The sequence below is a fragment of the Geotrypetes seraphini genome, chromosome 4 (genome assembly GCF_902459505.1).
Source record: "Geotrypetes seraphini chromosome 4, aGeoSer1.1, whole genome shotgun sequence".
NCBI lineage: Eukaryota > Metazoa > Chordata > Amphibia > Gymnophiona > Dermophiidae > Geotrypetes > Geotrypetes seraphini.
The window spans coordinates 308347370-308370672 of NC_047087.1; the positions used below are offsets into that span (position 1 = coordinate 308347370).

Below are 23303 nucleotides of genomic sequence, written 5' to 3' on the forward strand. Positions count from 1 at the left end.
TCTCTGTTGCTTCATGCCTGCCTGTCTCTCTGTGGCCCCCTTCCTATGTCCTTAGTGTCCTCACTGCCTTTCAGACTTTGTCCCACCCCCACCTGCCTGCTTGTATTTCTCTGTTGCGTCATGCCTGCCTGTCGCTCTGTGGCCTCCTTCCTATGTCTTTAGTGCCCTCACTGCCTTTCAGACTTCGTCCCACCCCCCCTGCCTGCTTGTATTTCTTTGTTGCGTCATGCCTGTCTGTCTCTCTGTGGCCCCCTTCCTATGTCCTTAGTGCCCTCAGTGCCTCCTTCCTATGTCCCCCTCACTGCCTTTCAGACTTTGTCCCACCCCTGGCTGCTTCCCTCCCTCCCATCTCCCTGTGCAGTAGAACCCTTGAGCAGCATCTTTCCATCTCCCCCCCCGGCCACTACCGCCGCCGTGCAGCCGACTCCACTGACCCTCCCACCGACTCTCCCACCGATAGACAACCGACAAACCTTCTGGCTCCAGCGGCGTCCGCAGCAATCTAAATACGCTGCTTCGGGGCCTTCAACTGCCCTGATTTCCTCTGCTGCGTCCCCAATGACGTCATTGGGGACGCAGCAGAGGAAATCAGGGCAGTAGAAGGCCCCGAAGCAGCGTATTTAGAATGCTGCGGACGCCGCTGGAGCCAGGTGGTTTGTAAGTCATCTCGTGGTGGGAGGGTCAACGAGGGTTCGGATGCGGCGGGGAGGGGTGCGCGCGAGGGGGGGGGGGTGACGACGACGACGAACAGCAGGCCTTACAGTGAGTCAGGCCGGGAGGAGAGGAGTGGACAGAGTGTTCCCTGCCGCTGCGTTCTAAAACAGAATTTGGCCACGGATCAGAAAACACGGCGACAGGGATCACGAAACCCTAAGTGTGCATGCGCGCTTAGGGTTTTATTATTTTACAATATTAAATATGGGCATTAAGACATTTGCTTTGGTGTAAGCAAGCGCTGGCGCTTATTTTGTTTGCGTTTTTACATGTATTTTATGTATTTTTATTATGTTATGTTTACACTGTGAGCTGCTTTAGCTTGATACATAAAAGTTCTATCCAGGAAGGTTTTGTATTTGCAGCCGGTAATGCTTGGGTATGCAAACAGATTGCTGTTTCTGGTTTGTCTTGTAGGGCTGTATAGAACGAAGTGAGGTAGCAGGTAGGTAGAAGCTAGTCCCCAAACCAGCTTGAAACATATGCAAGAGACCTTGAATATTATTCGCGCCTCCATTGGCAGCCAGTGAAGCAGTCTGTAGTAGGGGCTAACATGGTTGCTTTTTTTCAATCCAAATATCAAGCGGACCGCTGTGTTTTGAACAATTCTAAGTTTCCTCACTGTTTTTTTTGGGTATACCCATATAAACGATATTGCAATAGTCCAGTGTAGAAAGCACTAGCGATTGCACTAGTAGTCTAAATGATAATTGGTCAAAGTATTTTTTGATGGTCTTTAACTTCCATAATGTCAGGAAACATTTTTTTACCATTATGTTCGTGTGTTCCACCATTGTTAAATGAGTGTCTAATGTGACTCCCAATATTTTTATTGTTTTAGTAATCGGGTAGTTGCGATTTTTTACACATAACAAAGTCACGGCAGGTAGACAGAAATAACCCACTGGTCCCGGAATAAAGTGGGATTGTACGAGAACGTAACCTGTTGACTGTATTTTATGTATGTTTAATCTGTAGCCCGTTCTGAGCTCTTTGGGGAAAATGGGATAGAAAATGAAATAAATAAATAAATAGAAAAAACAAACAAGTAAAAAATGATCTTTTCAGTCTAAGAGAATTTAAAGATCAACCCACTGAATTGATTTACCACATTAATTTCCATTGTGAATTAACACAGGGGATATCAGAAAATGGCATCTGTTCTTAACTATATGGCACTGTGCATTCAGGCAGTCCTGAAGTCGACATCCAAATATGCCTCACTGAGAAGCTGCTTAGCAAGGGATCATTGTAAACCATGCCTGCTGCTAAAGTCCATTTTAAGATGATTCCCTTATACAGGCATACCATAAACACACATAAATAAGACATTTTATATAGTACAGGGTCAATTTGCCTGCTACCCAAGCAGATGCAAAGCTCCATGGATATTTTTTAACCAGGGTCTTTGCTCCAGTTTTCAAAGTGAAAGCGCTTTGAGAATTATTGAATACCCATTAGAGAATGACACGGGAAAAAAAAATCTGTCCTCGTCACTGCCCCGTCCCCTTCACCGCCCTGTCCCCGTCCCCTTCACCGCTCCGTCCCCACAGCATCCACCCTTCCCTCTCGTCACCTCACCGCCCTTCAGCGGCCCGAGAATCTCCCTCCCCCTTACCTTCACAGCCCGTTAGTAAAGAAACTTAAGGAAGGGAAGGCGCGTGGTCACCAATTGCGCGCGGCCCCCTCCCTCCCTCTTACCTTCGCGGTGTTTTAGTAAAGAAACTTACTGAAGCCTGCAGTCGCGCGTGTGTGGGCGGAAGCTTCTCCTCTGACGCAACCGGAAGTTGTGTCAGAGGAGACGCCTTCCGCCCACACACAACTGCAGGCAGGCAGGCTGCACTGGCTTCAGTAAGTTTCTTTGCTAAAGCGCCGCGAAAGCAAGGGGGAGGGAGGGGGCTGCGCACGATCGGTGACCATGCGCCTTCCCTCCCTTAACTGCAGGGACAAGGCCATTCACCGCTCCACGGGGCGGTGGATGGCCTTGTCCCCATGCCCGCCATGAGCACTTTTCTCCCCCCACTGTTTCAGTAGGTTACCCGCGGCTATCCATGGGTAACTGCCACCGTGTCATTCTCTAATACCCACACAGAGATAGACACCTGCTTTTTCTCCCAGAACCTATCGCCATCAGTACCCCATGGTCAAAAAGACACATGTTGTGATCAAGGCATGCACTTTTACTCACATAGAGGGTCAGCAAATTCAGACAGGTGATTTGTTATGGAAAACCCTTTGAAAGTTGCGTTCTAGAGATATTTTTGTCCTAAGACTCTAACAAAACAATCAGACAAGTCTGCTTACCGTTAAACTATACCAACAACAGCCTTCTCTTACTGGCCAGGTTAAGCCATCTCCTTCAGGAATTCCCGTCCACGTGAACACCTGCCTGAAGTTCTTCCACTTACTTCCCAAGTTATATGGAAAGATAAAGGTCTCTCCTGTCTGGTAATACTGAATTCTATCTTTAGCCTGCAAGGAGTCAACAGAAAAAAAATAAAGCTGTACAGTATTCTCATAAGATGTACAGACCAAGACAGAGTGGGTGGATGCTTTGGGGTGGGGGAGCAAGAAACATGTTCTAAGATCAGGCTGGATGCATCTGCCCCTTTGAGATCATGCCCAGCTGCAGATGACAGCTGACCACTGGGCCTAAATTTTAGGTATAATCACATCATACCTAGCAGATATATTTTTTTTCCTTCTCATCCAGTAATTCCCATCTGCTCCTTTGAATTTCCAGTTCAGCTTAGACCAGGGAACAACAACAAGGAATCTTTTCCCTATTTAACATATCCTCCCAGTTTATTTCAATCCTTTCATAAGAACATAAGCAATGCCTCTGCCAGGTCAGACCTGAGGTCCATCGTGCCCAGCAGTCCGCTCACGTGGACCTGTGCAGTAATCCTCTATCTATACCCCTCTATCCCCTTTTCCAGCAGGAAATTGTCCAATCCTTTCTTGAACCCCAGTACCGTACTCTGCCCTATTACACTCTCTGGAAGCGCATTCCAGGTGTCCACAACACGTTGAGTAAAGAAGAACTTCCTAGCATTCATTTTGAATCTGTCCCCTTTCAACTTTTCTGAATGCCCTCTTGTTCTTTTATTATTCGAACAAGAGGGCATTCATTACAAAGAAGATCCTTGTTTGGGGCCTGCATCACAGGGAGGGAGAGTAGTCTAATACCCTGTTTCCCTGAAAATAAGACCTATCCTGAAAATAAGCCCTAGCATGATTTTTAAAGATGCTCCTAATATAAGCCCTACCCCAAAAATAAGCTCTAGTTAAACTCAACCCCCAAAGCTCCCCCCTGAATGTCCCCAACACTCCCCGACTCCCTGACATGTGCCTGATTTGCCAAAAAAAAAAAAAAAATCGGACTCGTCAATTCAGCGATCCCCACCCTGGTGAGACTTGACATACCTCTGCTCCGAGTCCTCCAAAAATAGCTGCTGTTGCTGCTGTTTTTGGAGGCCTCGGAGTGGAGGTATGTCAGTCTCACGGTGGGAGGGTCAGTGGGGTTCAGCTGCATAGGGGGATGGGAGGGAGGGATAGAATGATGCTGCACAAGGGGTTGGGTGACAGGGGAGGAAAGATATTGCACAGGGGACGGACAGACAGAGAGAAAGGAAAGAGGAAGAATTGGAGTGGAGGAGAGGAAGGGAGAGATGATTGTTGTACATGAAAAAAAATAAGACTACCCCTGAAAATAAGCCCTAATCCATTTTTTGGACCCAAAATTAATGTGACTCTGTCTTTATTTTTGGGGAAACATGGTAGTTAGTACAGTGGATTGAGAACCAAGACAACTGGGTTCAGTTCCCAATGTGGCTCCCTGCGACTCTCCATTGCTCCAAGTATAAACTGAGTATCTGTATATAATATGTAAACCACCAAAAGGCAGTATATCAAATCCCGTCCCCTTTCTAGATCTGGCCACTAAGTATCACCACTGTGTTCTCACTATAACCTCCCACCCTGCTGTCCACAGCATCTTTAACGCCACCCAAATTGCATATAGTCTAGAACCAGTAACTGAACCCCAGGCCCCACTGAGCTACCAGTGCATAAAATCAAGAAGCTCTTTTGATCAAAGAGTGCTACGTTTCCAAGATCAAGGTGAAAGTTTTCAGGACCAAAAAAGGAAACAGTTTCAGAATAGCTCTTCCTTTTGTCTTTCAAAGCAAACTCATTTGCAGACTTTTTGCACTTTTTGGCTACTCTTTAAAAATGTCTCATTTCATCATTATATTTATCTACAACAGGGATTTTAACAAGGAACAAAATTGTTTTTATGTAATAATTTTAAAGGTTTTAATTATGAATGTTAGGTTGTAAACCACCTACTACTATAGCTAGTGTGGTATATAAACTGTGGAAATAAATAAATAAATAAAGAGATTAGGGTCTTACCTTGCTAATATCTTTTCTAGTAGATGGGTGTGTCATTCTGGACACATAGGTAATATCTCAGTGCTCACGAGCCACGCAGAAGAAATCCAATCCAGTTTCTGAATCCCTCCTCCTTCACTAGAGGGCTCTGCGTGTCCCTTCAGTTTGTACCAAAGCAGGCAATAGCCCCATATAGAAATACTGGTGAAGGAGGGGTATGGGGAAACTTCCCAAATTACCATTCTGTTCTGCTCTGAAAACACAACAAACATCTTAAACATTGCCATTGAACAATCAAAACAGCAAAACAAACAGGCCAAACAAACTTTTATGAAGCTCAAATAATACCCCAATAAGTTAGAGCAACAGAAAATTCTTCATACCCCTAAGGTCTTGACCAACATCCAGAATTTCAGTTTTGGATTCAAACTTTCTGATTGAGACAGTAGTCAGGCATAGGAGATAATTGACAGGGCGTGGATCCAAAATAACACACCTATACTAGAAAACATATTAGTTTAAGATAAAAACCTAATCTCTTTTCTAGTGCAACAGGTATGTCATTGTAGATGGACAGGGTGTACAAAAGCAGTACCAGAAATCTAGGGCAGAACCACTGCGCCAGTCCATAACACTGAGTCCCAAAGGCAGAGTCCCCCCTTGCCACTTCTTCCACTCTGTTAAATTTGGAAAATGTACCGTATGTAGAGTGGACCAAGTCGCTGCCCTACAAATCTTCTCACGGGAGACCACCTGAACTTCCGCCCATGAAGCCACACTTTTAGTTGAATGCACCTTAACGGAGCCTGGCAATTGTTTTTCTCAGGCAACATATTCTGACAAAATGGTTCTACGGATCCATCTGGAAATTGTGGTCTTGGATGCCAGTGCGCTGTGTCTAGCCTGACTAGTGAGAACAAAAAGATGATCATATAGCCTGAACTCATTGATGATCTCAAGATTTCGGTGAAGCACCCTTATCATATCAAACTTTTTCAGAATCTGGTCCTCCTTCTCAGAACCTGTGGACTGGAACACCGGCAATCCCTCTTTCCCCATGTTCATAATTGTTTTCCTTTATGTTTTGTCTTCTTTCTATTCTTACCCTATTTAATTTGGTTTTGTTTTTAAACTTTACATTTTTTTATTGTAAACCACTTAGATTTGCCTTATGGTTTTATATTTGCGGTATATTAAATAAATTGAACTTGATTGACATGGAAAGCTGAAACAACCTTTGGCAAAAAGGATGGGACGGTGCGCAAAGAAACTCTGGTCTCTGTGAATTTGAGGAAAGGCTCTCAGAAAGAAAGAGTCTGTAGCTCCAACACTCTTCTTGCTGAGGTAATGGCCACAAAAAAGACCATCTTAAGCATCAAATCATTAAAGATGCTTCCTTCAGCGGCTTGTATGGAGCCTGGCTGAGGTCTTGCAAACCACCACTGGTACTGCTTTTGTACATCCCATGAAGGGAACGGGTATTTTACCAGGGGTCTGAGATGCAGTGCCCCCTTTAGGAATCTGGCTGTGTCCGGATGAGAGGCCAACAAAGTCTTTCAGTCTCAAGCCCTGAAACAAGAGATTTCCGCCATTTGGACTCTTAAGGATGCAACTGTAAGCCCCTTGTCAAGGCCAGCCTGGAGGAAGACTAACACCATGGCGCTCAAAGCCATGAAGGAAACACATACAAGAGCTCGCTCTTTGCCCATGGCTGGACCAGAGCATCCAGACTCGTGATTCCGGGCTCATATTTTCAACTTGAAGTATCTGTCCGCCTTCTTGTTTCTTGCTGTCGCCATCAGATTGAACATTGGGCAACCCCAATGACAAAAAATGACTTGGAAGGCTGCTGCAGACAGCATCCACTTATCTAGATTCAGTATCTGTCTGCTGAGGAAATCAGCTTGGATACTGTCCACTCCCACTGACAGGACCTGAAGATGAAGCTTCCAGACTCAGCTGCGCACTCTTGGTGCCTCCCTGGCAATTAACATATACCACCGCTGTAGCATTGTCCGAGAAGACTCGAACTGCTTCTCCTTCCAGACTCTTCTGCAGTTTCTGCGATGCAAGTCAAATGGCTAAAAGCTCTAATCTACACCTTCCTCACTTTGTAGGGATGTGCGCTTGGTTACCTGCGCTACCAAGTAATCTACCTTGGGCTGATCGAACAGCTGCTGACAATCCTGTGCCATCAGATACAGCCAAGCCATTGTCTTGGTTACTTTAAAAGGACCCTTCAGGATGCGATGGAAACAAAGAACACTAGGCTCTCACTCCATATTATTGAGCAGGGAGCAGAGGGAACCTGCTGGGAGTCCAAGTTTAACTCCCGCAGAAAGTTAGCATAAGCTACAACAGGTCTGAACAGCTAGCAGACCTTGGGGTCATCCCTTTTGATCAAGGGCCACGATTGTATCCAGCGCACACGCACTTGCCTGTGATCCCGCATCTCTTGACAGAGAGGGCTCACTCTGTGACAGGGAGGGCATAGAAATAGACCCTTCATTCTTGAGTCTCTCTCGGAAAGGTCCACCAAATCCTGGCCAGCCTCTGAAACCGAGATAGATGCGTCCTGGGAGCCTCAGTCTCCTCATGTGACTTCTAGCGAGCTGGCAAATGTCCCTTGGTGATTTCAGCCATCCAGAAAGGCTCTTCACATTAGATTTACAAATTCTAAAAAAAAAAAAAAAAAAAAAATGCTGCATTAGGCAGCGTGGAGTCTCTTTTAGATGACTCCAGTTGGTGTCTCTTGGGCTCCATGGCCTCTGAGATCCTGCGTTTAGGATGACCGCCATTCTGGGGCTCTGGAAGGGATTTTCTTCCAACCAATGGACCTCCCCAACCTTTCTTCAGCCTTAGAGAGCAAAGGGGAGGCTAAGCCCACCACTCCTGCTCTCCTCCTCCACACGATACGCAGCACAAAGATATAAAATATAAGAATGGGAGAAGCATGTATAACCTTAGACAGCATCAAGGTAAATGCACACAGTGACAGGTAAATGGAAAGCATGGAACAGCAAGAGATGGTTAACCCTAAAATTCCAGTGAGCAAGGGGAGGATGTATCAGAATGCTGAAACAGGCCTGGGTGTCAACTTGAGTATTGATCTTGTTAAAAAAAAAAAATATATATTTAAAAAGTTGAAGAATGCAAGTAGCTGAGGTGGCCTGCCTACAGGGGTGATGAGACCAGCGTGGAAGCATTTTGGCATGTGAGAAGGTTACAGAGAATTGGGAAAGGGGGTGAACAGTCAGATAACATATAGGGAAAATAAATTGGATTGGGCTTGTACAGAACTCCTACGCACATCTACACAAGTGTGCAAATCTCAACTAGTCACACGGGCCTTTTATTTGTCATCATTCCCTGTGTCACTATATTAATGATCTTTGGCTTGAATCAGGATGCATTCAATTGCTGACTCCCTCACTGCTACTGTGCAAAAATGCTGCTTATTTCTAGGTAAGGTGCAACCTCATTTAGAGTATTGTGTTCAATTCTGGTCTCCTTATCTTAAGAAAGATATAGCGGTGCTAGAAAAGGTTCAAAGAAGAGCAACCAAGATGATAAAGGGGATGGAACTCCTCTCATATGAGGAAAGACTAAAAAGGTTAGGGCTCTTCACCTTGGAAAAAAGAAACGGCTGAGGAGAGATATGATTGAAGTCTACAAAATCCTGTGTGGAGTAGAACGGGTACAAGGGGATCGATTTTTCGCGCCATCAAAAATTACAAAGACTAGGGGACACTCGATGAAGTTACAGGGAAATACTTTTAAAAACAATAGGAGAAAATATTTTTTCACTCAGAGTATAGTTAAGCTCTGGAACGCATTGCCAGAGGTTGTGGTAAGAACAGATAGCGTAGCTGTTTTTGAACAAGTTCCTGGAGGAAAAGTCCATAGTCTGTTATTGAGACAGACATCGGGGAAGCCACTGCTTGACCTATATTGGTAGCATGGAATGTTGCTACTCTGGGGTTCCGTAATCTTGCTATTCTTTGAGATTCTGCCTGGAATCTTCATACTCTTTGAGGTTCTAGAATCTTTTTTTACTCTTTGGGATTCTGGAATCTTTTGTTACTCTTTGGGATTCTGGAATGTTGCTACTCCTTGGGTTTTGGCCAGGTACTAGTGACCTGGATTGGCCACTGTGAGAACGGGCTACTGGGCTGGATGGACCATTGGTCTGACCCAGAAAGGCTTATGTTCTTTTCTCAGCACAGGTTCCACGCACAGAACCCGCTACTGTCTGAAAGGACACCTTGACAGTGGACTTGGATCATTTTCAAGCACTGCTAAGTTCATTTTCTAGCAAAATTTGCTCCAAACAGAAGAGCACTTTAAGAAGAACCTTCTTTACTAACACCTTCACGCCCTGCGTCAGGAACGTCAACACTCCATGGATGCTGGTGTGCCAGAAATCCACACTCAGTCCTTGTTGTCTTCTAATCTCATTAGAACTAATTCTATCCATATTCAGAGCATACCCTCTGAATGTGGACAAATCTCAAGGACCTAGAACCAAATGACTGCAATTGGAAAGGCCTAGCTAAGTAAAAAATAAAACCACTATCTATCAGTTCCCAGATAGGACTCACCTGGCAATCCTCCTCCTGGGAACACTTCTTCCTACTCAACCTATCCCAGCATTTATATACAAATTATTAATTTCATACTCTCCAAATAGAGTTTTGAGATCTAATGAACCGAATTTATTGACTATTCCTTCACTGAAGGTTATTAATACAAGACGGCAATTTATTTTTTTCGGTGACCGCACCACAGACTTGGAATGCCCTTCCAATGTTTTTAAGGGAAGAACAGGAACTTGGAAAATTTAAAAGTAATTTAAAAACATTTCTTTTCAAAGATGCCTTTGAAAACTAATTTTAATACTCCATAGCCCTAACAAACTTTATCTTATAATATTTTAATTGTTATTTTGTTTACCTTCTGTATCTTTCCCTTTTTGTTTCTACTTTACTATGTTGATTTATATTTCACTTCCCTATTTACCCAATGTTATGAGTATGTTAAATTTCAATCCCTTGTCATTATATAAATTTTGTTTTGTATTGTATTGTTTCCCATCAATATGTAATTTTAAACTGTTCATCGCTTAGAAGTATGATTAAGCGATTAATCAAAAAAACTATTAAACTTGAAACTTGATTTTACTGGGTACAGTTTAACAGCTGAAATATGTGTCAACCTTATTTCAACATCAGTAAATAACATTTTGTCATCCCTCCCCGTTTATGTGTACAAGATGTTTAGCTGGCTTAGGGAAATTTATTTATTTATTTCAGTATTTATATATCACGTATAACCTACGTGGTTTACACTCAAGCATTTGTCCCAGTGGGCTCACACTCTGGAGCAATGGGGGATTAAGTGACTTGTATCACCCAAAAAGTCCATATACAGGAATCTGAAGAGAAACGATCAAAATCTAGGTCCAATACCTCTCTCAGAATAGATTCAAAATTTGAACATAGACACTGTTTCACTGAACATTTCATTTGCATCAGAATTGTCATTGTTACTTGTATGCTTCAAATTATAAGGGGAGAGCCTCAGATCCCTGTGCGTTACTAATTGGTAGAACCGCACTGGAAAGGGAATAGTTCCTCACTGGCTCTTGATCCCTCTCCTACCCACTGAATGCTACTCAAACTTAAAGCTTAAAAGAACAACAAATCAAACTACTTAGCTGCAGGTAGGGTAATTGGATTCAATGAAACAGTGAAAATTTTGAATCTATTCTGAGAGAGGTATTGGACCTGGATTAAGTGACTTGCCCAGGGTCACAAGGAGCAGCATGGGTTTGAACCCACAACCTCAGGGGGCTGAGGCTGTAGCTCTAACCACTTTGCCACCTCCAGTGAAAGCTTCCATTATCCCAATTAAGAAAGAAGGAAGGCCAATGCAGGGCTGTCAGACTTTTCATAATCAAGCCCAGACACCCCCGCCAACTGCAGCTTCTCTAAACCAAGGGAAAATGCGCACTGTGTAATCAATGCAGTAATCTGTTCTTTAAAGCTGGATGACTCACTTTGGTTTTTTTTAATTAACCAAAATTTCTACCGTGACAAACTGCATTCACTCAGCACTTCACTCTAAACATTCACTCTAAGGAGAGACTGCCGGCTATTTCCCTAACAAAAACAGCTATGCTCTGATTTTAAAGTATCTGAGAAAGATATCACCTTTGCTTTTATTCCTTTTTTTCTGACTGCAGCAGCATGGATCACAGAGGAACGACTATTTCGTTTCTGAGCCCCTGCTGGCAGCATTTCCAAAATCAATACACATCAGAAATACAAGGGTGTCCAACCCGAGACTTATTTCGAGCCATCTTTCACCACAGACTGGTTTCTGCTCCTGGCATTCGGAGCATCTGACTAAAAGGAAATAAATGATTCAAGAGGGAGCATGTGTTAGCTCGGTGGCCTCAAGCCCAGCTGCTCACCTTTAAAAGCTGCTTTCCATAGACAGCAGGAGTGATCAGGCATGCAGGCGCACATAGGAGAGTAGAGGTGTGGCCTAGTGGTTGGAGTTGATGCCTCAGCACCCTGAAGTTGTGAGTTCGATCCCAGCCTGCTCCTTGCGACTCTGGGAAAGTCACTTAATCCGTCTATTGCCCCAGGTACCACAGTTAAGATTGTGAGCCTGCTGGGACAGATAGGGAAAAATACTTACTATTCAATGTATTGTAAACCACTTTGGGTGAATCTCCTCATCTCCAAATAATAAACAAATAAGCGTATCACTAGGACAGAACAGTTCTGCTACAGCTCAGAGCTTAGCAGAGAATTTTGAACATACAGAGCCTTTCCCACACGGAACAGTCTCTTAAACTCCTCAGTTGCATATGTCAAAAGTAATGCAGCTTTTAGGGAGGTGGGAGGAGCTGTGCCCAATCAATCCTGCTGCATACAGGTACGATACTCTTCCTGTCAAAAAGCCGAAATGAGTAAGGCGCATAATTGCGTGTCTCTATGTATTTGGTTTTCAAAAGAAGCCGGCCCATCAAAAAACTGCAAATAAATTGTTTATTGGAAAATCATGTAGCGTTATCTTATGATACTGTGATATTTGGAATGTCCATGAGAAAAGACAGTCAGATTTCATCGAGTAACAATAAACTTTTATTGATCATGACAGGAGTTGCCATCCAACATATTAGAAAGATCACAGTAGACTTAATTTTAATTTCTGGTGGAATTCATTGTGTCACTTATATAGAATGGAAAGATCACTGGCGGAACAGAATGGAAAGTATAAAAATTTTATAAAAATATGGGAGCCATTAACATCTTTTTGTCATGATTAAATGCCATTTTTCTATTAATTATACACCACTTAGTGTTGAAAGAGGGGAAGAGTTTATGATCTTATAATGAATAATGGGCTTAGAGGGAGGGTTGCATTTATATTTATAAGATACAATGATAAGATGTTCAAGTGATCTAATTAATAGTGTTTATTATGATTTCTGTACACTTGATGAAAGTTTAAAAACGAATAAAGAATTAAACCCCCCCCCAAAAAAAAAAAAAACAACAACTGCAAGACTTGGCGGGAACAGCTCTGTCAAATGCACTGTATTCTTACTGTGCACTGGTTAAAGCCACATGAGTAGAAGGAAGTAAACAAGCAAAGTCACGGGAACGATGAGGTTCTGAATTAGTCGTCACCACACAGGAAAAGGATTTAGGTGTCATTTTTGATATATTGAACCCTCTGCTCAGTGTGCAACAGTGGCTAAGAAAGCAAATCGAATGTTAGGAAATTATTAGAAACGGAATGGAGACCAAAACTGAGAAGATTATAATGCCCCATGCTGCAACAACACCGTGAATATTGTGTGCAATTCAGATCACCGCATCGCCAGAAAGATAGTGGAATTAAAAAAGGTACAGGGAAAGGGGATGAGATGATTTCCCTATGAGGAAAGGCTAAAGAATATAGGGCTCTACAGCTTGGTAAAGAGACAGCTAAAAGAAGATATGATACAAGTCTGTAAAATACTGAATGGAGTGGGATGGGGAGATGTGGATCGCTTGCTTACTTTTTCCAAAAATACAAGAACTCAGTGGACCACAATGGTAAAATTATATAAGAACATAAGAACATAAGCGTTGCCTCTGCCGGGTCAGACCAGGGGTCCATCGTGCCCGGCAGTCCGCTCCCGCGGCGGCCCCCCAGGTCCATGACCTGAAAGTGTTCCCTACCTAACCTGAAATATCCATACCCTATTCGCTCAATGTCCTGTACGGTAAACCTCTATCTGTACCCTGTTATCCCCTTCGCTTCCAGGAAGTCATCCAGTCCCTTTTTGAACCCCAGAATTGTACTCTGTCTTATTACCTCTCCGGGAAGCGCGTTCCAGGTGTCCACCACCCTCTGAGTGAAGAAGAACCTCCTTGCATTCGTTATGAATCTGTCTCCTCTCAGTTTTTCTGAATGACCTCTTGTTTTAGTTGTCCCTGCTAGTCTAAAGAATCTGTCCCTCTCCACCTTCTCTATGCCTTTCATGATTTTATAAGTTTCTATCATGTCCCCTCTCAGTCTCCGCTTCTCCAGGGTAAAGAGCCCCAGCCTGTCTAACCGTTCGGCTTATGAAAGGTTCTCCATACCCTTTATCATCCTCGTTGCCCTCCTCTGGACCCTTTCGAGTATTGCCATGTCCTTCTTGAGGTATGGCGACCAGTATTGGACGCAGTATTCCAGATGTGGGCGCACCATTGCTCGATACAGTGGCAGGATAACTTCTTTTGTTCTGGTAGTGATACCTTTTTTGATAATGCCCAACATTCTGTTCGCTTTTTTTGAGGCCGCTGCACATTGTGCCGCCGGCTTCATTGTGTTATCTACCAATACCCCCAGATCTTTTTCCTGGCTGCCTTTCCCGAGTACCCTCCCTCCCATCGTATAGCTGTACATGGAGTTCCCCTTCCCTATGTCCTACCTTTTAATTTTCTTTCCTTTAGACGCAGCAGATGAATCCAGAGACAAGTAGGATAGTACACATCTACCAGCAGGTGGAGATAGAGAACTGACTTGTATATCTTGGATGGAATCCCTTCTGGCTAGCCAGTATCGCTCTTGCCAAAGCATCAGGACCAATTCAGCCCCATATCAACAAACTTCTCTCTCATAAGCAAAAAGAACATCCTGATCCACCAAGGAAACCAACCTGCGAGAGAAAAACCCCAAAAGCCCCCTCCGGGAACACACTAGGGTGGGGCTCTGGATTCATCTGCTGCGTCTAAAGGAAAGAAAATGAATAGGTAGGACATAATTTTACCTTCCTTAGCGCTGGCAGCAGATGAGTCCAGAGAAAAGTGGGATGTAGCAAAACAAACCTAAACCAGGTGGGACAAACCTGCCGCCCCCTGACAGATGAAAGCATCGAAGACCTTAGAGGCCGCACAGCCCTACCTACTACCCGGAAGAGTATATAAAGAGGTGAACCGACCTCTGAAATCACAAAGAACATACTGATAGAACCACAGCAATATCAGTCCTCTCATCCTAAAACTCAGCAAAAAAACAAAACCAAGCAGCCATAAGAGGAAGTAGGACCTGCTTGACCCCCTTGTATCCCACCGGATAACTAGATGACGGGGGATTCCAAAACCATCTACTATGCAAGAGAAGAACCCAACGCAAAACTCGCAAAAATAACAAGGAGGACCTAATGTCTTATACCAACTGGCCCACAGCCCCAGAGGCGGCCAGCCGTCCCCCTTACCCAATCAACGGAAGGACCGACCCCCTGACCTGTCACTTAGCAGACCATTACGTCTGAGGCCCCTCTGAGTAGGCGAAAGAAGGCTTGGGAGGACACCCAGATCGCCTCTGAGCAAACCTTGACCTGGCACTGTAGGACGTGTCATATGATGTCCTATACGTCGATCTCCCTGGGCTATACCTCCTTGGAGCCCTAAAATGTAACTTAGAGGCTGCGTCCGCTGCCCAATGCCGCAGCCATATACGCCGCCTAGACACCACAGCCAAGGAAATCTGCTTAGCTGAGGCCCTAATCATATCATATAAGGCATCTGCTAGGTATGGCAGCCTTGACTCCACATCTAGAAAGTCTGGGGTTAGAGCCACCCCAGACTCTACCATACCATCCATGATCCGTTGGACCCATTGAAGGCAGGCACATGCCACATAGGAACTGCATACAGACGTCTGCAGAATCAGGGCTGCCACACTGAATGAAGCCTTCAAGGTAGACTCAAGCTTCCTGTCCTGTGAATCCTTAAGTCCCACTCCCCCCTCCACTGGAAGAGTGGTTCTTCTAGAAATGGCTGCCACCAACACGTCCACCTTGGGAAGCTGAAACCTATCCAGCTCCTCCTGAGTCACAGGATACAACTGCCTCATAGCTTTGCTACCTTGAGACCTGACTCCGGAGCAGTCCATTGCTCCAATATTAATTCCTCATGCACCAGGAAGGCTCTAGGAGGCTTCTTCATTCCAGCCATCAGGGGATTGGATACCCTAGTCACCCGAGTCAGGTGGAGAAATATGTAGACACTCTAGTGCTTTGGAGATAAATGCTGCTAGCTCCTCTTTGCTCCCACCTCCACCTCCATATCTTATTCATTATCAGCCTCCCCAGGTTCAAACAGGGGAAACAAGAGCTCAGAATTAGCAGACCAGAAAACCTTGTGCCGTTTGGCACCTTGCTGGCCCTCCCCCACCCCTAACAGAGGTCGGGACAAAGATACCTGGGCCATTCCACCACCTGAGCCCTCTCCTCCCCACTCCGGGTTTGTCCGTTGAAGCACAAAAGCATTGTGAAGCATCCGGACAAACTCTGGAAAGAAGAGCCGCATGTCCTGCCTGCAAATCCTCCCCTTTCGTCTCTCCCTGTAACATCCATTCACTCACCACCCCCGCCGAAGACAGGCAGAGCTCACACACTGCTGCGGCCTACTCTCATGAGGACGCCGTCTTCACATCGTCCAGCGCTTCTTTTACCCATGGCACCAGCGTGCACTCCTGGGTCAAACTAACCTTCGCCACATTTCCTAAGCTCGTGGTGGAAGCTACTCTCAATGGCATGCGGCGCTTACCTCACTTAATCACTACTGCCGCTATTCCCAGCACCACTGCTGTTCACACTTCTCTGGAATTTGAAATGCCAACACCACCAGAAAAGCCAGAGACTTTCCTCTTTTTTTTTTCCTCCACTTATGGGAAAGAAACCCTCAAGTATTCAGGTTCTTCCGGTAGGGAGGGAGGATGGGTGGGGAAGGGACCTGGAAGAACCCAGGTGTTGCCCCCAAAGTTGGCACCGTTCAGCCAACACCCCTCAGCTCATTTGAGGCCTAAGCCACAGGAAGATTTCTAATCTGAGGCCTAAGCCACAGGAGGATTTCGTCTTTCTGATCCAGGAAACTGAAGCTGGTAGCTGAAGACAGGAGCCTAGAGGAATAGCAGTCATTCAACCTGCTGGAGATAGAGCATACTGGCTGGCCAGGAGGGATTCCATCCAAGATATACACCTGCGAGTCAGTTCTCTAGCTCCACCTGCTGGTAGATGTGTGCTATCCCACTTGTCTCTGGATTCATCTGCTGCCAGCGCTAAGGAAGAAGCTATTAAATAGTAAATTTAAAACAAACTGAAGAAAATATTTTTTCACTCCATATGTGATTAAACTCTGGAATTCACCGCCAGAGAATACAGTAAAAGGATTTAGCTCAACAGGGTTAACCCCCCACCACCACTAAAACAGGTTTGGGCAAGCTCCTAAAAGAAAAGTCCATAAACCATTATTAAAATGGGCTTGGGAAAATTCATTGGGATGAGCACCATAAAATCTGTTTTACTTTTTGGGGATCTTGTCAAGTACTTGTGAACTGGATTGGACATTGTACCTACACAAATGCTGATTTCTGGTCTCAAATGTTTTCTTAACACACCATAAGTAGAACCCAGTCAACAGGGAAGGATGGGGTTTCAAGTACCCTGGCACCCTTTTATTTATGTGTATTGGTGTAACAGTAAAACAATGACAGATAAAGACTTACCTCAAGAAATATAGCAGCACTAGAAAAGGTTCAAAGAAGAGCAACTAAGATGATAAAGGGGATGGAACTTCTTTTGTATGAGGAAAGACTAAAATGGTTAGGACTCTCAGCTTGTGCAAGAGACAGCTGAGGGGAGATATGATTGAAGTCTACAAAATCCTGAGTGGAGTAGAATGGGTAAAAGTGGATCAATTTTTCACTCCGTCACTCGAAGTTACAGGGAAATACAAAACACAATAGGAGGAAATTTTTTTTCACTCAGAGAATAGTTAAGCTCTGGAACGCATTTCCAGAGGTTGTGGTAAGAGCGGACAGTATAGCTGGTTTTAAGAAAGGTTTGGGCAAGTTCCTGGAGGAAAAGTCCATAGTATGCTATCGAGACAGATATAGGGGAAGCCACTGCTTGTCATGGAATGTTACTGCTCTTTGGGTTTTGACCAGGTACTAGTGACCTGGATTGGCCACTATGAGAACCTTTGGTCTGACCCAGTAAGGCTATTCTTATGTTCTTATGACTTGAATGGCCCATCTGGTTTACTCAGGAACGATTTGTTCACCCAAATCTCCAACCTCTCAAAGTCGTATAATTGTCTTTTAGGATTGTAACTTCTGCTCTGTGTAGGTTATCCTAATGCTTTAATGTAGAGTCAATGGAATTGTCTATAGGATTTAATTTTCACTCCATGCAATTTCTTTTATGTCTTCTTGGAAAAACAATGCAATCGTATCTCTACTGTTTTGTGTTGTAACTGTGGTGCTGGTTACTGTAGTACTTCATTACCATCCTCTGTATTTCTCCCCTGCTTTTCTGAATTCCACCATTTTTTGTCTTCCTTACTTCCTCTGGAAGAGCAATCCAGGCATCTACCACCCCAGTGATGAAGCCAGGATTTTGATGTACCCCTCCCCTGCTGCCACAGAATGCAGGAACAAACTCTTGTGCTAGTCTCATGTTTCTAGCCTTGCAACAAATTTCCTTCCTACACATGTCAAGCTAAAGAGCTTAACTGTGTGTGAAGATATGGCCAGCAAACAAGAGGGAGCAGAATTGTGCTCATGGAAGATTTCGGCACACTCCCCATGCCATGCCTATTGTGTTGTGCCAGCTCTGTACCACACTTTCTGTGAAAAGTTATAGCCTGGTATTTGGTTTTTCTCTGTATCCGTTGCCTTGTCAAGTTTTATTTAAAATGTGATTCAATCGCTTATCAATATTTCTAAGTGATGTACGGTATTAAAAAGAGGGGGACACAACATATATGACCAGACTCACATAAATAACAGAACTAAACTAACACAGAAACTCAAGGAAAAAGGGGAAGAACAACAATGATTATAAGTCAGGAGAACGTGCAAGGTCTGGACAAGCGGGAGGGGTAAAACGTAAAGCCAAGAATAAGGCTGAGAGTAGGTACAGCGCCTTTTATATTGATGCTGAAAAAGACAAAAACGTTTGATAAGATTAAAGACTGTTCTGTGGATAATGTGATGGACTTCATCAGCAGTCCCAATCCACTTTTTGACTAAAGGGAAACATCACAACAAGGCTTGACTCCTAGACTGTTACCTCACCACAAATCAAAGCAATGATATAGCCAAGACAGTGACGGAACACAAACTTCCCAAGTGCGTACAAACAAAACCTACCTTTTCTTCTATCCATGATTCAATTGATGTTTTATTCCGTAAAATAACTCTCAACTGTTAAAAAATTAAAAACAACGTTTAGCAAGACTAAGTCAATGTTCATCACCCCATTCAACGATGAAAAGTTTCACCATTTCAGTAGCAAAGTAATCATGCCTCCCTTCCTTATCTACAGTAACAATGGCAGTGTTAAATGTACACATCTAATTCAAACGTTTAGCGCATCAACTGTTAAGAGTCAACTGTGTCTAGTCAGCATTCCTTCTCCACTTGGAGGCACAAAATCCCCACCTGTACCATGTTTGTTGACAATTTGGTTTAAGATCAGAAATACTTAAAATACTGCTACAGTCCTGGGGCATGCGATCTGACTCGTTACTGGACTGCAGAGAGTTTCTTTTTTTTTTTTTATAATTCTTTATTCATTTTAAAACTTGCAACACAATAACATAGATTTAACCACTTGTACATCTTATCATTATAACTTATAGTTGTAAATATAACCCTCCCTCTCCCATCCTGAAATCCTTTTAGTAATTTTTATTTTTCATATAATAGAAACCCTCCCCCCACCCCACCCTTATCTTACATATTAAATATAGAAATATTAGGAAAATGGCATCAATCATGACAAAAGGACGTTAATGGTTCCCAAATTTTAATGAAGTTTTTTATAATTTCCATTTTGCACCGCTATTGATCTTTCCATTCTGTATATGTGGCAAACTCAATTCCACCAAAATTTAAAATTGTTTATTGGAAAATCACATAGCATTAACAGAGAGTTTCTTATAATGCTCCTTATTGCACAAATTACTAAGAAAAAAACCCCTTTTAAGCGTGCAATTCTGGTCACCGCATTTCAAAAATTAGAAAAGGTACAGAAAAGGGCGACAAAAATGATAAAAGGGATAGGACGACTTCCCTATGAGGAAAGGATAAGGTGGCTGAGGCTCTTCAATGTGAAGAGATGGCTCAGGGGAGATGCAACAGAGGTCATGGACATTGAGCACTAAGGTGCCGTTTTTCAAACTATCCCTCCCAATCCCTGAAGCAGCCTTTTGGCAAAACGCTATTTGGCCAATGTCGGATGGGGCAGGAAAAGGAGTTTGCACAAGAGCCACTGATAAGTTTTTGTAGTTTTGATGACACAATGTTCCGTATCAGCATTTAAGAACTGTTTGAAAGCAACGTTTACATTTGGTTATGTGACTATTTGAACAGCACGTTAAAATGCCAGCATTTTAAGAAGCAGTCAGTAATGCACTTTAGAATGCAATTTTGACTGCAGTAATGAATGCAGCTCTCTAAATTCAGCAGCTGTAAAGCACAGTTACTTACCGTAACAGGTGTTATCCAGGGACAGCAGGCAGATATTCCCACACATGGGTGACGTCACCGACGGAGCCCCGCAGCGGACAGCCTCGAAAGCATCTTGCTTGAAGATCTCGAGCTTTCGATTGCTGCATCGCGCATGCGCGCGTGCCTTCCCGCCCAAACTAGGGGGCGCATCTCCTGAGAGGATCCTCAGTTCAGATACCAAGCTAAGAAGCCAACCAGGGGAGGTGGGAGGGTTGTGGGAATATCTGCCTGCTGTCCCTGGATAACACCTGTTACGGTAAGTAACTGTGCTTTATCCCAGGACAAGCAGGCAGCATATTCCCACACATGGGTGACCTCCAAGCTAAATCAAAAGGGAGGAGGGAAGTTGGCAATTTAAGAAAAAAGATTCTGTAAAACAGATTGGCCAAAATGGCCATCCCTCCTGGATAAAGTATCCAGACAATAATGAGAAGTGAAAGTGTGAACCGAGGACCAAGTGGCAGCCTTACAAATTTCCTCAATAGGAGTTGATCTGAGGAAAGCAACAGAAGCCGCCATAGCCCTGACTTTATGGCCCGTTACTCGACTCTGTAGAGGAAGACCAGCCTGAGCATAACAGAAAGAAATACACGCAGCCATCCAGTTGGAGATAGTACGCTTCGAGACGGGATGACCCAATCTATTTGGATCAAAAGAAATAAAAAGTTGAGGAGAATTTCTGTGAGGTTGAGTACGTTGAAGATAGAAAGCCAACGTACGTTTACAATCCAAAGTATGCAAAGCCGCCTCACCAGGGTGAGAATGTGGCTTAGGGAAAAATACCGGTAGGACAATAGATTGATTGATATGAAAATCAGACACTACCTTAGGTAAGAATTTGGGATGTGTACGGAGCACCACCTTGTCATGGTGAAAAACAGTAAAAGGTGGATCCGAGACCAAAGCTTGTAACTCACTAACTCGACGAGCTGAAGTGAGAGCAATCAAGAAAACAGTTTTCCAAGTAAGATATCGAAAATGAGCCAAGTCAATAGGTTCAAAAGGAGGCTTCATCAATTGAGCCAAGACCACATTAAGATCCCATACCACAGGAGGTGGTTTGACAGGTGGATGGAGATTAAAAAGACCTTTCATAAAACGAGAAACTAGAGGGTGTGCCGAAAGTGATTTCCCCTCTAAAGGCTGATGGAAAGCAGCAATTGCACTAAGATGAACTCTAATAGATGTAGATTGAAGACCTGACTGGGATAAATGAAGTAAATAATCCAAAACGGAAGCCAAAGAAGAAGAAGTTGGCTGAAGATTATGAGTGGAACACCAAGAAGAGAATCTGGTCCACTTTTGACTATAACATTGACGAGTGGACGGCTTTCTGGAAGCCAGAAATACATCCTGAACAGACTGAGAAAATTCAGCAGAATCCATCAGGTAGAAAGGAACCATGCTGTCAAATGAAGAGACTGCAGGTTTGGATGAAGTAAGGATCCCTGACTCTGAGTGAGCAGAGAAGGAAAAACTGGCAGAAGAAGAGGTTCCTTGATGCTGAGTTGCAGAAGAAGAGAGAACCAATGTTGTCGGGGCCACCGAGGTGCTATGAGAATCATTGTGGCATGATCCGACTTCAACTTGACAAGAGTTTTGAGAATCAGAGGAAAAGGAGGAAAGGCGTAAAGGAACTGATCCCTCCAGTCTAGTAGAAAAGCATCCGCCTCGAGACGAAGAGGAGAGAAGATGCGGGAACAAAACAGAGGAAGTTTGAAGTTGTTGGGTGACGCAAAAAGATCCACCCGAGGAGTCCCCCATCGAGTGAATACTTGACGAAGTGTGGGGGAGTTGATCGTCCATTCGTGAGGTTGAAGCAGACGACTCAATTTGTCTGCAAGGCAATTCTGAATACCCTGAATATAAACAGCTCGAAGAAGGATGTTGTGCGAAATCGCCCAATGCCACAACTTCAGAGCTTCTTGACACAGAGGATGGGAACCCGTCCCGCCCTGTTTGTTGACATAATACATTGCTACTTGATTGTCCGTCCGAACAAGGACTACTTGGTCGTGAAGGATGTGAAGGAAAGCTTTGAGAGCAAGAAATATCGCTCTGAGTTCCAACAGATTGATGTGACATCGACGATCTGTGGCCGTCCATAACCCTTGCGTACGGAGACCATCTACGTGGGCTCCCCATGCGTACTCGGACGAATCTGTTGTGAGAACTTTCTGATGAGGAAGATGGTGAAACAGCAAACCTCTGGAAAGATTTGAAGAGAGCATCCACCAGCGGAGAGACTTCTTTAAAGAAGGTGTCACCGTTATATGGCGAGAAGGTGGATCTAGAGCTTGTTGCCATTGGGATGCTAGAGTCCACTGAGGGATGCGAAGGTGTAGTCTTGCAAAAGGAGTCACATGTACTGTAGATGCCATGTGACCGAGAAGGACCATCATTTGACGTGCCGTGATAGTTGATAGGGAAGTTACATGATGACAAAGGTTTAAGAGAGTATTCTGTCGGTTGAGAGGAAGGAAAGCTCTCATGCGAACAGAATCCAACACCGCTCCAATAAATTGGATCGATCGAGTTGGCACCAACTGAGATTTTGGGAAGTTGATATGGAACCCCAGACTTTGAAGAAAAGAAATAGTCTGAAGGGTCGCTTGCGTAACCCCTGTAAGAGAAGGAGCTTTTATAAGCCAATCGTCGAGGTAAGGAAAAACTTGCAATCCCCGGGCTCGAAGGGCCGCGGCTACCACAACCAGACACTTGGTGAAGACCCGAGGAGAGGTTGCTAAGCCAAATGGAAGAACCCTGTATTGAAGGTGAAGGTTCCCCACCTTGAACCTGAGATATTTGCGAAAATTTGGATGAATAGGAATGTGAGTATAAGCCTCTTTGAGATCCAGTGAGCACATCCAATCCCCTTGATCCATGAGGGAGTACAGAATCGGAAGAGAGAGCATGCAAAATTTCTCTTTGACTAGAAATTTGTTGAGAGCTCGGAGATCCAGAATGGGTCGCAAATCCCCCGTCTTCTTTGGAACCAGGAAGTATCTGGAGTAAAACCCCTGGTTGTGTTCGAGAGGAGGAATTTCCTCCACTGCTCGAAGGTGAAGAAGAGCCCGAGCCTCCCGAAGAAGAAGGGGAAGTTGCAAGGAACTGGAAAGACACTCTCC

At 44.1% G+C, this 23303-nt stretch overlaps 1 protein-coding gene across 2 annotated transcripts in view; it reads right to left on the reverse strand.

Moving 5' to 3' along the window:
- ZDHHC6 (zinc finger DHHC-type palmitoyltransferase 6) overlaps positions 1-23303 on the reverse strand; it is a 67968-nt gene that overhangs the window by 13055 nt on the left and 31610 nt on the right. For both annotated transcript variants that reach the window (XM_033943161.1, XM_033943162.1), the window contains exons 6-7: positions 18814-18867; positions 3019-3186 (exon numbers count right to left, since the gene is read on the reverse strand). In XM_033943161.1, coding sequence (XP_033799052.1) covers positions 3019-3186; positions 18814-18867 — 222 coding nt within the window. The remainder of the gene's footprint in view (positions 1-3018; positions 3187-18813; positions 18868-23303) is intronic.